We start from the raw sequence: 18,182 nt of genomic DNA, 5'->3' as shown, positions 1-18,182 counted from the left end.
CTAGTCCTGATGGGGGTAATTGACAGCCTGAGGCTTGCACCGTTCCCTTTCTTCCCCCTCAATCATCGCAGTCACGCTCGCTTGTTTGCATCCTGTTTGCTTGGGGGGCGGATTCAGGGGCAGCAACCAGTCGAAGAAGGCACGACTTCCCGATCTATCATCCCATTCCATCCCCAAAGCCTCCCTCGCTCTCTCTCTTTCTTCCTCTAACTCTTCCCCCCTCCCCCCCGACGGTCGTTGTCTCATCCTATTTCTACTCCGCTTCTCGTCGTCCGTCCTCTCGTTTAATTCTTCTCTCTCTTCTACCCCGTTGGCCCCATCGCCCCATTCGTCCTAGGCCAGCGTTGTCCTTCTCCCGCTATCCTCTATTTACTTCGTCTGGTACCGCTCCATTAAGTTCCAGCTCAACCCCTTACCATCATGTCTTCTACCGAAACCGCCTCTCCCATTGGCATTGCCAACGTATGTATTAAGATAAGCAAATATTGTCTCTTGATCTGGAAAGAACATGAAACTGACAATCCGATATGAATAGCTTCCCAACCAGCGGTATGCCATGCGAAACAATGCCAGCCATGACCGGTACTAACGAAGATGTCCAGACACAAGATCGTCGCTAAGCGTGGTGCTGCTTTCACGATTATGGTTGGTTAACCATGAAACCACAATTTCATAGCGGGACCAAGCTCATTAGATAACCATAGGTTGCTGGAGAATCTGGCTTGGGAAAGACCACCTTCATCAACACTCTGTTCTCCACGACCATCAAGAACTACGCCGATCACAAGCGCCGTCATCAGAAGCAGGTCGACCGGACTGTTGAGATTGAGATCACCAAGGCGGAGCTTGAGGAGAAGTTCTTCAAAGGTTATTAGCGGATTTTCCTGGCTCTCCCAAACAATAGCTAATGCTCCGGAACCCGCTGTAGTTCGCCTGACTGTTATTGATACCCCCGGCTTTGGAGACTATGTCAACAACCGCGACTCCTGGCAACCAATCATTGAATTCCTCGACGACCAGCATGAATCCTACATGCTGCAGGAGCAGCAGCCCCGCCGCTCCGACAAGATCGATATGCGTGTGCACGCCTGCTTGTACTTTATCCGCCCTACTGGACACACCCTGAAGCCTCTGGACATTGAGGTCATGAAGCGCCTCAGCTCCCGTGTCAACCTTATTCCCGTCATCGCCAAGGCCGACACCCTCAGCCCTACCGACTTGGCCCGTTATAAGCAGAGAGTGAGCAACCTGCATGAATTCCAGCAAGTACACACATTGACGTTCGTGACTTTCCTAGATCCGTGCCGTCATCGAGGCCCAGGGCATCAAGATTTACACTCCCCCGATCGAGGAAGACGACGAGCACGCCGCTACCCATGCGCGCAGCCTTATGGCCGCCATGCCCTTCGCAGTTATCGGATCGGAGAAGGACGTCAAGACCAGCGACAACCGGGTTGTGAAGGGTCGCCAATACGCTTGGGGTGTTGCCGAGGTTGAGAACGAGGATCACTGCGACTTCAAGAAGCTGCGCTCGATCCTAATCCGCACTCACATGCTGGACCTTATTCACACCACCGAAGAACAACACTACGAAGCGTACCGTGCGCAACAGATGGAAACTCGCAAGTTCGGCGAGGCTCGCCCCAGAAAGCTCGACAACCCCAAGTTCAAGGAAGAGGAAGAGAACCTGCGCAAGCGTTTCACCGAGCAGGTCAAGGTTGAGGAACAGCGATTCCGCCAGTGGGAGCAGAAGCTTATTTCGGAGAGAGACCGTCTCAACAAGGACTTGGAGGCTACACACGCTGCGTATGTCTTCCACACCCCACATTCGTTGGAGTCTTATTATGCTGACCGATCGCAGTATCAAATCTCTTGAACAGGAGATCGAGTCACTGCAGGGCTCTTCCACTCGGAGCCACGGACGTCGTTGAGATACTTCAGGACTGGCTTCGACTGTGTATCGGGCGGAAGGAAAAGCAGACGAACTGTGCTTTCTACTACGCGACTAATATCTTTACATCTGACTACCCCTTCAACTCTCTTCTTTTCATGTTGATTTTCGGATTTTTTTGTGCTCAGGGGGGACTATACGTCTCGAGCCGTGACGCCCAACACGGACCGGTTTGTTCGCTCTTCTGATTTTTCCTTCTGGTAACTAGCGATGGTTTGACTACATCTTCGATAATAACCCACTTGTACTTCGTAGCATGTCAATACAGATTTAATTAGTGCGTGGGAGTTTCCGGTGGACTGAATAGAATGTTGCAGCGGCCGGAAATGCGGAGTAAGGCCGTGGTCCGCCGGCGGTGAGCCGCACCTCCATCTTTCCCCAATCTTTATGCCGCCCGGTTTCTTTTCCCTGCATCCCCGCACATAGCGATCTCAAATCCTTTGAACAGCCGGACTAGGTTGACGGTAGTCTGGTAATTAATTAATCTCGTCTCTCAAATGTCGAGCAAACGGTTTCCCACGCAGTTAGTTCACACGCTCAAGACGCACAATGGTGAGGCTTGTCCTGCATCGCGACAGCTTCGAACCGCCTCTGACGTATGCAGGACCCGTCAACGCGGTGACATTTTCTAGCTATCCCGGAACTTACGTGCTCACCGGGTCGAGCGATCGTGCTGTGCACCTCTCGCGGGCCGTCCCTACGAGCAACAATGGCACAGTGATCGAAACGACCTCTCCGATCCAGCGATACGAAGCACACGGATACTCGGTGCTCGACGTTGCCGTCGCGGCCGATAATGCGCGGTTCGCAAGCGTGGGCGGAGACAGACAAGTATTCCTGTGGGATGTCGAGCAAGGAGGGACCACTCGACGCTGGAGTGGACACAATGCGCGAGTGGAAGCGGTTCAGTTCGCTGGCGACGGCGATTCGGTCGTGGTGTCTGGTATGTTTTTTTTTCTTCTTTTCTTTGCGGGGGGCTGCTCGCAATCAACTAAGACGGCCCCATATAGGTAGCGCGGATACGACCATCAACCTCTGGGATTGCAAGTCCAACTCGCACAAGCCAATCCAGACGCTGACGGAAGCGCGGGATACCGTTTCCTCGCTGCACGTGCACATGCCCACCTATTCCATTGCCAGCGGCAGCTACGACGGCCGGCTGCGCGTCTACGATATCCGCATGGGTCGCACCACGGTCGATGTCCTGGCGCATCCGGTCACGAGCGTGCGCTGCTCGACGGACGGGCACGCCGTGCTGGCGTCGACGCTGGACGGGCGGATCCGCATGCTCGATCGCAGTGACGGGAGACTCCTGCAGGCGTTTGGGAAAGAGAAAGAGATTGTTGGAGGGGAGAGGGAGGAGAAGAGTAGTTTCATGCTTGGGCAGCCCGGTTCCCTCGTTTACCGGAACAGCGAGCTGCGGATTCGATCCGTCTTTGCCAAGGCGGATGCGGTTGTTCTGAGCGGTGGTGAAGCTGAGAAGGTGAGCGGTAATAGCGCCGCGGGTGGTCAGGCAGCCGTGTTCGCTTGGGATGTGCTCAGCGGAGAAATTATCGCTGCGGTTCCTGCTGGTCCGGGGGTGAAGGCTGTGAGTGCCGTGGCGTGGAATGAGAAGGGAGGTTGTTGGGCCGGTGGGTGCTCGGATGGTATGTTTCCTTTCTCGGTTGTTCAATTATTCTTCTGTCGGCTATTCTATTTCATTAACCTATCTCGTGCCTTTCGAGAAACCACCCGTCAATCCTGTGGAATCTCTTTTACTCACCAATCGTTATCACAGGCACCGTTAAAGTCTATCGCTAGCCTCCGGGAAAAAAAATTGAGAATGGTGGTGGGTGAGATTTGAGCTGCGAGGTCATGGCCAGAAAACCCAGCCATCGGGACCAATCAATCTACTGCTCCACTTCACCCTCTCCAACTGCTTCTGCGCTTTGACAACTTGGCTGCTTACCCTTGCTCGTATTTCCCTCTAACCACGAGAACCGACTGGCTACCGTGCCTTGGGATTTGGCTCGACGCCACCAGACGCCCACGTGTGCGTTTTCTGTTTTCCCCTATCGAGATTGAGACCGACACTAAAGTTGTCAGCCTCATATACCCTCGCCTAGCCTGATGCAATGCCGCGGACAGCCGACAGTGACGTGACGAGAGGACAAACGCACCCAGTCACTGTGCAAGAATTGTTGTGCTGCTTCAGCTGTAAACTCTGGGGCCATACTCGAAAGGGTCACACCTCAGTCACGCAACATACTTGCCTAGTACATCATCTTCTCGAATCACCGCAACCCGAACCTCGCCGCCGGGTGGCCTTACTTATCCGCTCGAGGCCGAGGGGGGGGGGGGGCTATTGCCTACTCGGGTGCTTGGTCATACCGGCAGTTATCTCTCACCACCTGGAGTCTTAGGTACAACTGCCCACATTTCTCAGAACCAAGAAGACGCAAGCTCCCTCACGATTCCTCAAGCCTGAGAGCAGTTCAAACTCCACCGAAGATATCCGACCCAACCCACCTTTACAATCCGCCTCCTGCACCGCCGTTGATCAGACACTCCCCTAACCAAGCCCGTTATCCCGCCTCTACTGATCCGCTCGCCCACCAGAAAGACGGCCTTTAACTGCTACTATTATACAGAAAGCAATAGAAGCAGCGCACCCATGCTCACAGGATGGAACCACGAACCTAGCGATCCCGCGGGCTCAGACGGACCCACCGCAGTATTGGGTTTGTTTAGCACAGACTGGTATAGCTTCCTCCTATAGCTTACACTACCCTACACTACACCACAGATAATACTACATACAGTACACACAGTACAATTCATACCATGCTATCCTATAATCCACTACCCATCTACAAAGTCTCCCGAATCTTCGTTCCAATAACCGCCCCCACCCTTGCCACCGCATCTGGAATCGATATTTAATCCACTGCACGGGAGTATAGTATACAGTACACGGTATCATATCCACAGTACTTTACTCAGTAAATTATATAGTTAGTACAGTAAATGGATGAAATCCCCGTAAAGGGTAGTCAATTGTGATCTCACATCCTTGATCTACTCTACTCCTATGCCTACGGAGTACTCCGTACAGTACTCACCATTGGCAATTCCCCTCGGATCCGATCCGGTCGAAGCGGCTGGATTTCATATCATATCAACTCATATCCGTATATGATCGGTCCGACGCCTTTGCCCCACCCCCAAAACTCATCTGGGGAAAGGAAAAGGGGCTACCGGGCCCCAGCCCCCTGGGGCCGGGGAAAGGGAACTACCTAGTTATCGTCTCGAGATGATCATGCAGGGACGTTGCGGTGCGGTGTAAATTGACTTATGTGATTGTGCTTGAGGTACCGGGAGGTAGGGGGATGTATGAGTTGACCTAACCTGCACTCTCTATCTGTACAGTTACGCGGAGGGGGGTTTACGGTGAAGTACGGGGTACAGAACGGTGATTGTAAATTTGCTCCATACTGGGCTCTGAGCTTGTTGCGATGGGAGTTAGGGAGGTAGGTAGGTAGGGATGAGGCGTCTGGTCTACCGTACGATCCTGACAAATGTAGGCAGACGGACAAGTAGGCAAGTAGGCAAGTAGGCAAGTAGGCAACGCCACAGGCGGCAGGCGGGCTTGTTGCCTCCGTTGCCCCTGAGACTTGATCTCTCTCACGGGGTATACGATACACTGGATGTGGCAACCGACATTTCCCGCGGGCATGGCAGTGTGTTGTCTACATGCCAATCACCTCGGAGAAGGAAGTTACAGACAGTTATGTCAATTCAATATGAATCAAATGACTAGGTAGCCATGATTACCGGCGACTCCGGAGTCTCACGGCCAGTGCATGCACGGATCACGGTATCGAAATAAATAACCTCAGCGATAACACCAGCTAGCCACATGCTAGCTTAGTCTGCTATATCACCGTCAAGTACTGTCACAATAATTGAAAAGAAAACAAAATATGGACAATCCGGATCCACTACCAGTCCAACAAGATCCCATGAAAATGTCTCACAATCACAGTAAACTAAATTCAGATGGCCGACGTAAATGCAACAATCTTGGAAGAAATTCTTGGTTTCATGCACAAGAAACAACCAAACAACTTTTCTGGAGAGGTCATGCAGCGTAAACGACGTTTCCCAAACACCCAACTTCGCTTTGCCTGGCTTGGAGTAATTTTGTCAAAGAAACACAAACGATGATATGGGAGTATGCAACTGGCGCCAGGAACACACAATGCAAGAAACGGCGAGGTCAATGCAACAATTTGGTATCTGGACGTAAAGCAATGAAAACTTTGGATAAAAACACATCAAACGAAATTTTAAGAAGGGGATGCGAACGGCAAAGCTAAATCTCGAGAGCCTCAATTGCGGCTTCCGGCTCGTGACTTTCCGCTTCCAAGGCTTCCACGGCTCGGTGCAACTCATGCTCACCAACCAGAATGGTGCCCGCGCGGGCCGTGCTGAGGAAACTAATTTCCACGGCATCCATCGACAGGTCCATGTCCGGTTGCAAGCGATGGGTTGCAACGTTGGCGTCGAGGCCAAGAGGTCGCACTGGTCCGCCGGATCCCCAGCTGGAGGAGAGGAAGGGTTTGAAGGCACTGTCCAGAGAGGTGCCCGAACCATTGTAGGAACGAGACAGGAAGGTGGAGACATCGGTGTCCTCATCGTCTCGGGCATGAGTAGCATCGGCCAGTCGACTAGCAACGCCACAAACGATGCCTGTCGCCTCAAGGGGCAGTTTGCGGAGATCCAGCATGATGGGAACTAATATCTCCTCCTTCGACCCGAGTAAAAGACTGGACTCATCATCTTCGCCCGCAGTTGTGGAGTTCCCATGCGAGAACCGCGGAAGAAGCCGTTTCTCCAGAAGTAGAGATGCCGCGGGGTCAGCAGCGGTCAAGGTAAGTGACAAGAACCGTGGCTTGTCAACAATCAATGTAGTGGTGAGGGCCTCGCGCAGAATCTCAATCGAGCTGGTGTTGCTGCTGAATTGATGGTGGGCTGCACAATGCACTAGACGAAGCGAGCGATCGACAGATGGGATGATGTGGTTCTTGCGTAGTGACGAGAATGTGCGCACTTGTAGTTCGTCTAAAGACGAAGGGGGAGGAGTGGCCGGAGGGGAACTCAAACTACTTGCCGAACGAGAGGAAACAGGACTGAAGCAGCTACCGTATTGAGCCTGATTGTTGTTGATGAACGCCTCCGTTGACAGTTCGAACTGGAAGCCACGCTTCTCCAGCGTCTCGATCACTTGAGTCTTGCTGCGCAGGGGGACAATGATGTAATCCGAGAAGTAGGTCGAGATGAAGAAGATGGAGCTACATCATTCCAGTCAGTGCGTTGCTCGAAATCTCAAATCAGTTGGTACGTACATTCCAGCCATGGCCAGTGGCCGGGTGAGTTCCAGGACCCGCTGGCCAGCTTCCAGACCCTCGCCGTACACCTGCATGGCAATGAAATCATCGGGACTGATCGACAGGCGACTCTGGCTGGACGAATTGTTGCGAAGAAACTTATCGACCAATGGCGCGAAGTACTGATTGGCAAGCTGTCTTGGACACATGATGGAGCATTCCACCGGGGTGATAGAGAGGTTCAAGAATGCGGGCTGCGTATGTTTGAGCATTTCGGCACGGCCGAAGTCCTGGCCTTCCGTTCGAGCCTCAGCGATCGGAGATACCTCATGAAAGAGCACCTGCAGAATCGGGTTGAGGAAGAACGGGTAGAGATCCAGTGGAATATGCACCAGGGCCAGTCGATCTTCCTGTAATTCCACGACGGTGGTTAGTGAGATAAGCTTGAGCGGGGTAGATGCCATGCTGTGTTGTCTGTATGAAAAAGGACATGGCAATGAGGTGTACAGGGTAAGTCAAGGCTCACCATGAACTGGACCTGGGCAGAGATGAGAGACAGTGATTGCTCCATCTTGCTAGACTTTCTTGCTAGACTTTGTGGGCAGAGAAGGGCCGCAGCAGGCGTTGATTCACTGTAGTGACAGCCGACGACCAGGCAAAGTAGACCATTCAATCAGGTCAAGGTAGTGTCGGCACGGTCTAATAGCAGTCAGAGGTGAGAAGCGCAGACCGATAGTGTGGAAACTCACAGTATAGATCAAGATCGATCAGTGGTGGACAGGAGTAGAGATAGGAGTAGAAAGGAGTAAAAGGATTGATGAGATTTCAGTAATAATAAAAGTAGACAGTCCAGTAATAAAGTATGTACCAGGCTGCGGCTGTACAGTGCAGTGCAGTGTGGTGCAGGCAAGGCAAGGCCGATCAATCGCCCGGGCGATCACTTTAATCTGGGGGATTATGACGCCAGACGGTAGGTTGAGTCAGGATCCTTTGTTCGCTTTTTCTTTCTGTGCTTGAAAGACCTGAATAGTTCGTAGCCTCGATTGATCATTGTTCTCCCACCCCTGGTTACGCCATTGTTTGGACAGATGATATCAATGCAGGTGTAGCACGGAAGACGGGATTTAGTAGATCATCATCGATGCAGAAGGCAATTGAGGAGATTACGGCATGAAGGAGGAATTTGCGTCACCGTTGATTCAGTAGGAGGAGGGGAGGGGGGGGGGAATGGTGGTCTTGTGAGAGGATAGAGGAGATTGAAGGTTAATTTGAGGGTGAAGCAAAAGAGGCAGAAGTGGAAGAAGAGGCAGATGAGGGGAAAGACCAAAAGAGGATTCGAGTTAATAGTGCACAGTAGTAGTTGTTGCAGAAGGCAGAAGAGGAGAAGAGCTTAGTTTATTTTAGAGGTGGAAAGCAGGTGACTCGACAACCACCACTTCCCTCGTGGCTGGTGATGCGATGCAATTCGTCTGTTCCCTCCAACCACACACTCACACACACACACACACTTTTCTCTTCAGGTTTTCTCTTCTCTATTACTACACTGACTCAACTGACTCAATGTAGGTTAATGGATGGGTGGAGTCTGGACCAGTTCCTGTCCGGCTTCGAAAATGTGACACTGCGACCTGACCGTTTCAGCAACAGTTCCACAGCGGATGTTCGGCTGGTTGTGACCAGGGTATGAAGTAGTAGTAATCCAGATTCTTTCCCCCCACGAGATTTGAGTGTCAGTCAGTCAGTAACTGTTGGAGACAGGAAAAAAGAAAAGAAAAAGAAAAAATTTAAGTTCACTGCTGATGATGACTGGCTGCAGGACGAGAACACACAGACACACTCGCGTTTCTTCTACAAGTCCAGTACCAGTGTGTACCTCGTGCGATTCCTTCCCAAGCCAAGGACGAATCGAAAAAAAGAGATCTGAGAACGAGTGCAGACTGACCCAACGAACTCTGGTTCTTATCCTCTACCTCCCCAAATTTTTTTTTTGCCTTTACGCTCACACAACCTCGACCACCACAAACCTTTTTACCTAATACTTCGAATCGAGTCATTCCAACGCCCTTTTCCGGCCTTTATCTCTTGTCTCCAGCTGCCAGGCTCCACCGGGACCCAGACTGCTTATCAGTCGAACCAGCAAATCCCTTTGGATGGCGCCCCCGCGCTAGACGCTGGTCCCGACCGAAGTGTTGCCCTGTGCTCAACTGCTCGGATGGATGATCGCTGGTTCTAGCGGGTTAAGTTTGCTCTCTTTTTCCTTTGGGTGATGCTCATCAATCAGCGCGCGCGGACGCACGGATCGATAAGCGGACGCCTCTGGTTTGGCTCGCCAACCGTCTTCTCACTCCCTCCCTCCCACTCCCATCCTGCGCAAACCTTAGAAAGCAAGCCTCCCTCCCCCCCTCCACCTTCTTCTCACCTTCTCGGCTCCCCCGCACTTTCCAGGGGCAAGGATGTTCTTGTGTGATGAACGTGTGGGAGGAAAGACAAGAGCTGCTGGCTGGCTTACTAGTCAGGCACCACGGTCGCGCAAATCAGCCATCGATCCAGTCACACAGGGCCATCCTGCAGTGGGAATGTGGATGAGTGGCGATGGACAAGTAGATAAGGGGCGCAGAGATTTTGCATCGTCGCCTTCACGTCTCAGGTAATTTGTCGGCTTTTGGTTTGCAGCTAGAAGTGAGGGGGTGGCACTCTACAGACCTTACTGTATAGCAAATTGAAGGAATTGTGGCACACGCCGGCGTGTTAGTCTCGAGGAAAGAGGAGCCAAGTGGGCAATTAGTATCTGGACTGTTGAGCGGATTGTGGAGCAGTCGCTGTCCAGGTACTTCTGTGGAATTTGGACTTTTGACATCGACTGCCGGAGCACTGCAGTGAGCAATATACGCCAACCAGTTAGAGATGAAACCCGACAGCAGTTTAATGGGGAGCTTGGCCTGGCCACTCATCGTGAATTTGAAGACAAAAACATCATCGCGTTTGCCTTCCGCTTCCGCTGACAACACTTGCACATGGCATGCAAGAAACTACTCAGTACATACATCCTCAAAGTAATTCCACAATCTCGGACCCGAGCGACAGGCCATCAGTTCTATATCCCAGATATCCGTCCGAGTTTCATCGCCACGCAGCGTCTGTACGGAGTACAGTCGAGCGGACGTGCTGCAGCACCAAATTACCCGAGACAATTCCCCTAAACTCAACTGCTACGCCCTTAACAGTCCTTGTATGCCTCCGTCCACATTACCTCCGGTGCCCCATCTCGAATAATGCGCTTGAAGCGCAGAGTCTAAATCCCATCTGCACAGCACAGCACATTAAGACCATCGCAACCCAAACAGAATCAAGGCAATCCCACCCCCATGACCAGAGCAGAAGACAACGAAAAGCGATCTCCGCCGGCGTAGCAGTGTTGTATCTATCTGGTTGGTCGATTGAAACTTCCATCGCCCACCCACCACTCAATCCATCTTCTACTAGGTATGGAATCGTACTAGCCTGAGGTAGGTAAGTAGATAAGTAACGAACCCTATCTCTCCCCCCCCCCCCCCTTTCCATTCTACCTAAGATATACCAGCCCATCCGGTAAGTCAAGTCAAGTCACCGAGTAAGTAGGTGATACCCAATAACCACCGGCTGATCGACCCGAGCAGATACCAAGAACAATGGCCTGATATCTGCCTTCGTGCATGGGCGCATCGGTGCATGCATGTATGTCTGTCTACTATCGCATTAGCTGGACTACCCAAGTCAAAAGATACAGTAACTACAGTACAGTACTTGCGATTTCCTAATGCATCGTCCCAACCAAGCAGCAAGTACCCCAGCCACAAGCCACAAGCCACAAGCCACACTTCTAGTCAGCTACGCTACCCCGTACGCATCCTCACATCACATCCACCACACAGCCGAATACGAGACCACCCACGCAAAGAAACACAAAGCTGGGGGGGGAAAGGCAGCCTGCAGCAGAGCACAGCACAGCCCTGAGCAGAGCAGTTCATGCGATCCTTCCACGCTATTTGCTTCGTTTCCACCAACCAGATATCAAGCCACGATGAGGGAGGGGGAAGGGTGGTGTGGTGTGGTGTGGTGTGGCTCAGCTCAAGGTGTAGGTGTGGTGTAGCTGTAATGCAGTATGTAGCTTGTACCTTAGCAGAGCACAGTTATATCCCCAGTCGGAAGTTAGTACGCCATCCCGGGGTATAACGGTACTTTCTGACGAGATCGTACAGTGGATGTGTAGTCTATTCCCGTTCGCCCCTCTGAACAAGGGAAGGGGAAGGGAAGAAGTACCGTGCAGATGCCTCCGCACTAGGCACCTACAGTGCATCCACCTGCGGCATTATACTGGGTTATCGCCACTGATTACCTTCCAAGTAGTAACTACTGATCACCTTGACACCGGCTGGGATCACTTGTGAATGACAGATAAGAATAGCAAGATCATCCACAGATACAGTAGGTAGTCCGGGACGTTACTCATGCTTGTAGTTGACAGGAGAATGGCAAGATCATCTCCACCACCACCACAGAAAACCAATAACCAGCCTCCAGCTGAAACATCAAAGTCTAAGCATAAGAACCCCATGATACCAACCCAGAGATCATGCACACCAAATCCAGTTGCTCCCTACTACCCACCCTACCCACCCTACAGTACAGTACAAACTACCCAGCCAGCCAATATCTAACTCCCCCAAACAAGTCACAAGTACAAGTCCACCCACCCCCCACCCACCCGCACATCATCTCAACCTTCAACCCTCATCCCATCCACAGTACAGTACAGTACATTCCACCAAGAACCCAACCCAACCAAATAACAAGGCACAAGAAACCACTCGACCAGACCTCCAACCATATACTTTCCCATAAAGAAAAAGCTTCAAACCATCAACAACATGCAAACACAAAGAAACTCCCCTAATCTCAGCTACAGCTACCAGCATCCTACTAAAGCAGTCCAAGTATCATATCGTACCACCAGCCCAGCCCAACCCAACCCAAGCTTCTAAGCTCCCCGAGCCCTGAACACATATACACTACGCAAAACCCAGGGATCCTGTTTGTGGTAGATCGGGTGACGGTGACTTTTGCTTCCTTTTTTGGAATGTGCTAAGGCCGGATGGGCATGCGTTCACTGTATTCATACCAAGGTAGGGAGGGGTGTTGATGAGGTGGGTGGGTTTAAGGATATCTACTGGAGAGAGAGAGAGAGGTAGTATGCGGAGGATATCTTCGTTAAGGTGCAGGAGAGGGAAGGCAACTTGAAACCTTATCACGGAAGTAGAAGGGGAGTCGGGATTGGTTGTATGGATGTGGGCATGGGCATGGGCATATCAGAAATGAGATGCTATGCTCTGCTCCGCTATACTATACTAACACCCTTGTCCATGGCTGCGGCACGGGTGCTTGGATGAAGAGGGGCAGGTTTCCGATTGAATGCGGGCGGCATGCGTAGCCTACTCCAGTGTACATGGATGGGATGACCAACCACAAGGTCAGCCGGAGTATGTAGGAATCACCAGGGTAGTGTACAATCATTGTATGTAGTATTCTTTTGATCTCCAATTTAAAAATAGCATCTGGCGTACCTACCTGGCAACCTTGAAACAAACCCTTCCTACCGAGAATAGTAACAGCTCAACGCCCGCAATGCATAGCACAAGATTCCGAATCCGAATTCACAAGGTACAGTCACAAGACTAAAGTTGAAGGTATCTGATTCAACCCCACCATCAATCGTCTTCCACCCGGGGCCGTTTCGATCCACGCTCGGAACGATCGACCTCCTCGAGTCCGTAGCGCTTCTGGCCCGATGATCCCGCGCTTCCCGTGACGTCGGCGATCATGCTGTCGATACCGAACGGGTCCGTCGTGTCCTTCTCGAACTGCACGGGACCATCGCGAGCCTAGGAGAGACAGATTAGCACTCTGGCCCTGACCACAAGCAAATGGGCAAAAAAACTCACCTCCGCCAATTCAGCTCCCTTGAAACCCTCCTTAGCTCGGCCCAGAACCTCGAACCGGCTCGACTTCTGGATCTTGCTCATCTCCTCGCCCGCTCCCTCTCCCTCGTCGTCGTCATCGAGCTGCGCACGCGGCCGGTAGATGCTGTTGATGGCGTCCTGCGCGGCGAACAGCGGCTTGTCGTAGGGGTTGTCCTCGTTGAACCCGGAGCTCATGCCACTCGTCTGGTTGAACAGCCGCGAGTCGTACATGGCCTCGGACGACTGCGTTGGCTTGGCCAGGCCCAGCGCCACCTTCTCCGAGATATCGCGGTTCTGCTCGCGCGCCATCATCTGGATCCGCCGCTCCGTGCCCATGCGCGACTGCCGCAGCTGCCGCTCCGCCTCCTGCCGCCGCTCGCGCCGCATCTGCTCCCGCTGCCGGGCCGCCCGCTCGTCCTCGTCCTCCCCGCCACTCGGCGTGCCGGACCGATCCGAATACCTCGACGGGCTGCGGCTGACACTGCGGGCGGACGGCGACCGCGAGTAATCCCGCTGACGACGACCGCCACTGCCACTGCCGCCAGCCCTCTCGTCGCGCGCCTTCTGCGCCAACGCCCGCAGATGCTCCTCCTTCTGAGCCTTCTCCTTCTCCGCCAACTTCTGCTGCATCTGGGCGCGCAGCCGCACCTCCTCCCGCGCGTGGCGGTCGGCCGTGAACAGCGCCTCGGCAAACTGCGCGAACTTGTCATTGATCGTGACATCCTGCAACCCGCGACCATCGGCCGCCAACCGCTTATCCAACGGCACGGTATAACCCTTGGGGTTCTTCCAATTCGACACGGGCGGCGGGATCTTCCAGGCCTCCTGATCCTCCGCGGTCAGCTTGCGGGGCGGGGAGTGCATGATGGGCGGCGGGGGCGAGGGCGGACCCCGGGGAATCTTCTTGTGCTTGAACTTGGGCGGCTCCATGGGATCCTGCTGGCGCTCGACGATCTTCATGATGCGATCATTCTTGCGCGAGGTGTCGCCCATCTGGTTGTTGGCGGGGGTGTAGCGCACGAACGTGGGCTCGGCGCGGCGGCCCCCGCGCACGTTCTTGGGCTTCTGGGCCGACACCGCCCCTTCCACCAGACTGGCCAGCGCGGTCTTGGTCCTCTCCATCTGCGCCGCCACCTCCTCCTCCGAGGGCCGGTCCAGCGAAATCTCGCCCATGTCGACCCGCTGCCGCAGCGGGATCAGGTCCTTGAACGAGGCGTGCACGATCCGGTTGTCGCCGTGGCCCCGCCGCGCGATCGCGTCGTACTTCACCTTCCCCTCCGCGTCCACCTGCACCGCCAGCGCGTTCGACGTTGACGCCGTCCCCTTCCGCCCCATGTCGAGCGGGTACTGCGCCACCAGGATCTCCGGGAACGCGCCGCCGTCGCCGAAGTCCTCGGGGGCCCGCGGCCGCCATCCGGCTCGGTTCTGATAGGGGGGAGGTCCGGTTCTCTAGACACAAATAAGTCAAAGTTAGTATCATATCCGCGTAGTCGGGTGTAGACTGGGGGATTCGATTAAGAAGGGTTGCGGTGGAAACCTACCCGGAGCACAATCTGAGATTCATCGAGTTGGCCGGGGCCCACGACCCGGGGCCCACGGGGCTGCGCGTGTTGTGGGAGCTCCTCCTCCTCGCCGGTGTATTTCGGCTTCGGAAGAGCCTTGAAGAGTCCCTCCGCTATGGACGCCATCGTGGTAGGGGTTCGAGATGATGATGACTTGAGGGATGGATGGGTGGGGGGGAAAGGGATTCAGAGGTTGATTGCGTTTCGAGCTCGTCGGGAATGGGAAGTTTGGCGGGCGGCGGAATTGCGTCGACGGTCACGTGGTCCCGGGGCGGTGGCCATTGGGGATTTTTACTCAATACTTCTATCTGTAAGTACTTCACTCTCCTCTGAAGTTGCTGGGCGATGAGTACGCCATTCATTATCTTTGGCTACATCTTCCCGGCCAGCAGTTCAGTGTCAAGAGCTTGTCTCTAATTGAGTGGGGATTGGCAGGAAAAATGTTCAAGACAGAGCATTGTACGGATGTCCATTTATATGCTTTATAGTACAGTCCAGTACATCAAATCTTAGATCATCGCCAGTAAAAGAGTAATCGATGAGAGGGGAATCACTTCGCAGGTCTATCATACACAGACAACCATCATGGAACAAGCTCATATGCATCGTGGAGGATCCGATGTCAGTGGCTCACGTTTACATTAAGAAAGTATGAAATGAACACAACAATCAAACAACGAAGAAAAAGGCCTCATGACCTCGCTCACACCATATGCGAGCGCATAGGGCAGGTAACGCCTTCCTTGTCACCCGCTTCCACGTAATGTTCCTTCCCGTGGTACGTGTACCAGATCTTCAGGGTCTTGGGCAGCAGAGGCGCAGGGTCATAGAACCCGAGGATGTGAAACTTGGCCGAGTTCTTAGATATCACCAACTGACCGTTGTCGACCAACGCCATGACCGGAACAGTGACATCGGCCACGTCAGGGTCCCTCTCGCTGCCATCGCTTCGCTTCTTCTTGGGGTAGTGGCCGTATTCGGCCCGGGTGATCACCAAGCCATCGTGCGCGGCCTCCCGGTCACGGCGCCGTTGCACCTGATCCATCATCAGCTGGATCGCCTGCTGACTTTCTTCCCTCTTCTTGGGTACCAGCTTCTTGAGCTGCTTCTGTCGTCGGGCGATCACCCGACGGTGCTTCCTCCGCTCCCTCGGACGGATAAACCCGAATTCCAGCGCACAGTACGCGACCCAGGGCAGCAGGACCGCCACCGCAGCGGCATCAGCGTTAGCCGCTTCGAAGGAACACACCGTGATAGGCAATCGGATGTTCTGGCCCAGCCTGCTCCAGGAAAGGGTCATAACCAAGCCATTCGCCGATTGGACACCTACACCCAGCCCCATGCGGGCCAGGTCACCAACCCGACGGGTTCCCTCGATGTGCCAGCCAAGCGACAGGTCGAACCCGACCGTGCTCTGGACGCCAATCCTCACGGACCGGGGTTCATTCTCTTGAGGAAGGCGATAATGCCCCTCCGAGCTCCATTGGGAAAGTGATGCATCAGTGGACGGCTTGCCAGAGAAGATATTTCGAGAGTAGTTGAAGGACAGGCCACCCATCGCCGGGCTGACTGCGACTCCTACCTGCCACGCTTCCGCAGCACGGTTGTTCTTGCGGTGTTTGGAGCGGACGTCCTCAAAATCGACGTCCTCGTCCAACTCGCCGTCATCCTCATCATCGTCAATACTAGCCATATACCTGGTCGTCGGCTGGGACAAGAGACCGAATTGGAATTGGCTCAGTTGTCCAGGAATAGAGAGCAGATACTTGAAGTCATCTTGAATCTCGTAACTGGGGCTGAGGAGCTGGCGGAACCAAACCGGCCAGACAAGCGTCCCACTGTCCAGATTGGCAAACACATGTTTCTCGTCGCCAATCTGCTTCGACAGCCGAGCGCCCAGCATCGGCGGAGCAGCCCAAACCGGCCGCTGGAACACCGTGTTCAGTTCTAGCCGGAAAGGCCTCGTCCCGCGGACGAGGGTGAAAGGCTTGGCCCAGTTGACATCGAGCTGTGGAAATGGCAGCACCGAAGCATTCACCGCCAGGCCCGAGTACTGAAGGAACGACAAGGCAGGCTTGCCCAGGATGCCCTTGGAGCCGGCCAGATCTCCGAAGGCGTGGTGCACGCCCACACCCAGTTGCAATTCTTTAGTCGAGATGACCAAGGGGACAGGAACCTAGACAATCAATCAGTGAGCCCTTCTCGCCTATCCCTCTATGCTCGAACGGGACCCGTAGGAATTACCTCGACAACCTCCGGCTCCTGATCTTCGATCTGAACCTGCAGTTTCTGCGTCAAATGGCGAATCTTGCCCGAGATCCCAGCATTGATGACCATCTCCGGTCCATCCCCCAGCGAACTGAGGTCAGGTACCGCACCGTCCTCGTCCGCCCCATTTTCGTTCTCGTTGTCATCATCGTCTTCCATCTCGTCCTCCCCCGCAATATTCCTCCACGTCGGCAACGGCGCCTTGAACGCAAACGCCACGCCAAACTTCGACAATTTCGGATCCGGGACATTCAGATAGACCTCGCCGGCATCCTCATCGATAGTGATCGTATTCGAAGCATCAACGCCGAGTGTAAACGAACCCTAGCCATCGCCCCAGCACAACACAAGTTAGTCAACCAGCCAACCCAAAGCATCCCCCGTCATCCCCTCCCAAATCCCCATTCAAAACGAGACGAACATACCTTGCCCTCCACCAAAGAATTCACCGCCTTCCGCTCCCTAGCCTTCATCCTCTCCAAGAACCACCGCCGAAACTCCTGCGGACTCTTCGCCTTCAACCCTACCCTCCACTCCGCCGCCGCCCCCGCCGCCGCCCCATGGCTACCAACCCTCTCCGCCTCGCCAAACTCCTCCCGCACCCCCTCCGCCCCCAGCAGATCATAGACCACGCGCTTCCGCCCGTCTATCAACGTCTCGTAGGCCTCGCGGATCCGCTCGAAGTGCCGCTTGGCCGCCTCGGCCAGGTGCTCCGGCTGCTTGTCCGGGTGGAACGAGAGGGTGAGCGCGCGGTAGGCGGAGCGGATCTGGGCGTCCGTCGGCGGCGGGTGCCGGCGCAGGTTGAGGAGGGTGTAGTAATCGGGTTCTTGAGCGTTGTCGTCCCCAGCGGTGAGGAGGTCGTAGTCTTCATCGTCGTCGTCGGCATCGTTGCTGCTGCTGCTGCTGTCGTTGTTGCTGTTGTTGTTGTTCACAGTCGGTTGGTGCTGCGGTAACAAGAAGGAGGAGTCCTCCGAGTCCTCCTCCCTGTCCCTTGTTGTGGACATCTTCTCAGTTCTTTTTCTCCCTCCCTTTTCTC

At 54.1% G+C, this 18,182-nt stretch overlaps 6 protein-coding genes across 6 annotated transcripts; 2 read left to right on the top strand and 4 right to left on the bottom strand.

The window, feature by feature from the left end:
- Positions 1-420: 420 nt before the first annotated feature.
- Positions 421-2,426, top strand: aspC (septin CDC12; the record flags this gene model as incomplete). Its single annotated transcript, XM_025590618.1, has 6 exons — positions 421-462; positions 595-645; positions 705-867; positions 929-1,239; positions 1,298-1,806; positions 1,862-2,426. The coding sequence occupies 6 exons, from the start codon at positions 421-423 to the stop codon at positions 1,929-1,931; spliced, it is 1,146 nt and encodes a 381-aa protein (XP_025444947.1). The 3' UTR covers positions 1,932-2,426.
- Positions 2,427-2,448: 22 nt separating this feature from the next.
- BO95DRAFT_450989 (WD40 repeat domain-containing protein) lies at positions 2,449-3,751 on the top strand (the record flags this gene model as incomplete). Its single annotated transcript, XM_025588056.1, has 4 exons — positions 2,449-2,503; positions 2,556-2,894; positions 2,962-3,597; positions 3,729-3,751. 4 exons carry the CDS (start codon positions 2,449-2,451, stop codon positions 3,749-3,751), a joined length of 1,053 nt encoding a protein of 350 aa, XP_025444946.1.
- A 2,554-nt stretch (positions 3,752-6,305) lies between these two features.
- Positions 6,306-7,891, bottom strand: BO95DRAFT_356631 (ACT domain-containing protein; the record flags this gene model as incomplete). The annotated part of the gene is made up of 3 exons (XM_025582314.1): positions 6,306-7,284; positions 7,339-7,730; positions 7,847-7,891. The coding sequence occupies 3 exons, from the start codon at positions 7,889-7,891 to the stop codon at positions 6,306-6,308; spliced, it is 1,416 nt and encodes a 471-aa protein (XP_025444945.1).
- Positions 7,892-9,736: 1,845 nt separating this feature from the next.
- Positions 9,737-10,356, bottom strand: BO95DRAFT_440214 (uncharacterized protein). The gene has a single exon (XM_025585905.1). It carries the CDS (start codon positions 10,269-10,271, stop codon positions 9,957-9,959), a length of 315 nt encoding a protein of 104 aa, XP_025444944.1. The 5' UTR covers positions 10,272-10,356; the 3' UTR covers positions 9,737-9,956.
- A 2,774-nt stretch (positions 10,357-13,130) lies between these two features.
- Positions 13,131-14,987, bottom strand: BO95DRAFT_440209 (SKIP/SNW domain-containing protein). Its single transcript, XM_025585904.1, has one exon. It carries the CDS (start codon positions 14,649-14,651, stop codon positions 13,239-13,241), a length of 1,413 nt encoding a protein of 470 aa, XP_025444943.1. The 5' UTR covers positions 14,652-14,987; the 3' UTR covers positions 13,131-13,238.
- Positions 14,988-15,581: 594 nt separating this feature from the next.
- BO95DRAFT_450986 (J domain-containing protein) lies at positions 15,582-18,150 on the bottom strand (the record flags this gene model as incomplete). The annotated part of the gene is made up of 4 exons (XM_025588055.1): positions 15,582-17,054; positions 17,123-17,470; positions 17,572-18,061; positions 18,101-18,150. 4 exons carry the CDS (start codon positions 18,148-18,150, stop codon positions 15,582-15,584), a joined length of 2,361 nt encoding a protein of 786 aa, XP_025444942.1.
- Between the last annotated feature and the right edge of the window lie 32 nt (positions 18,151-18,182).

The sequence above is a fragment of the Aspergillus brunneoviolaceus genome, assembly GCF_003184695.1.
Source record: "Aspergillus brunneoviolaceus CBS 621.78 unplaced genomic scaffold BO95scaffold_14, whole genome shotgun sequence".
Taxonomy (NCBI): domain Eukaryota; kingdom Fungi; phylum Ascomycota; class Eurotiomycetes; order Eurotiales; family Aspergillaceae; genus Aspergillus; species Aspergillus brunneoviolaceus.
Note: the sequence above shows the minus strand (reverse complement) of the source record. Positions and strands in the feature narration are given on the sequence as shown.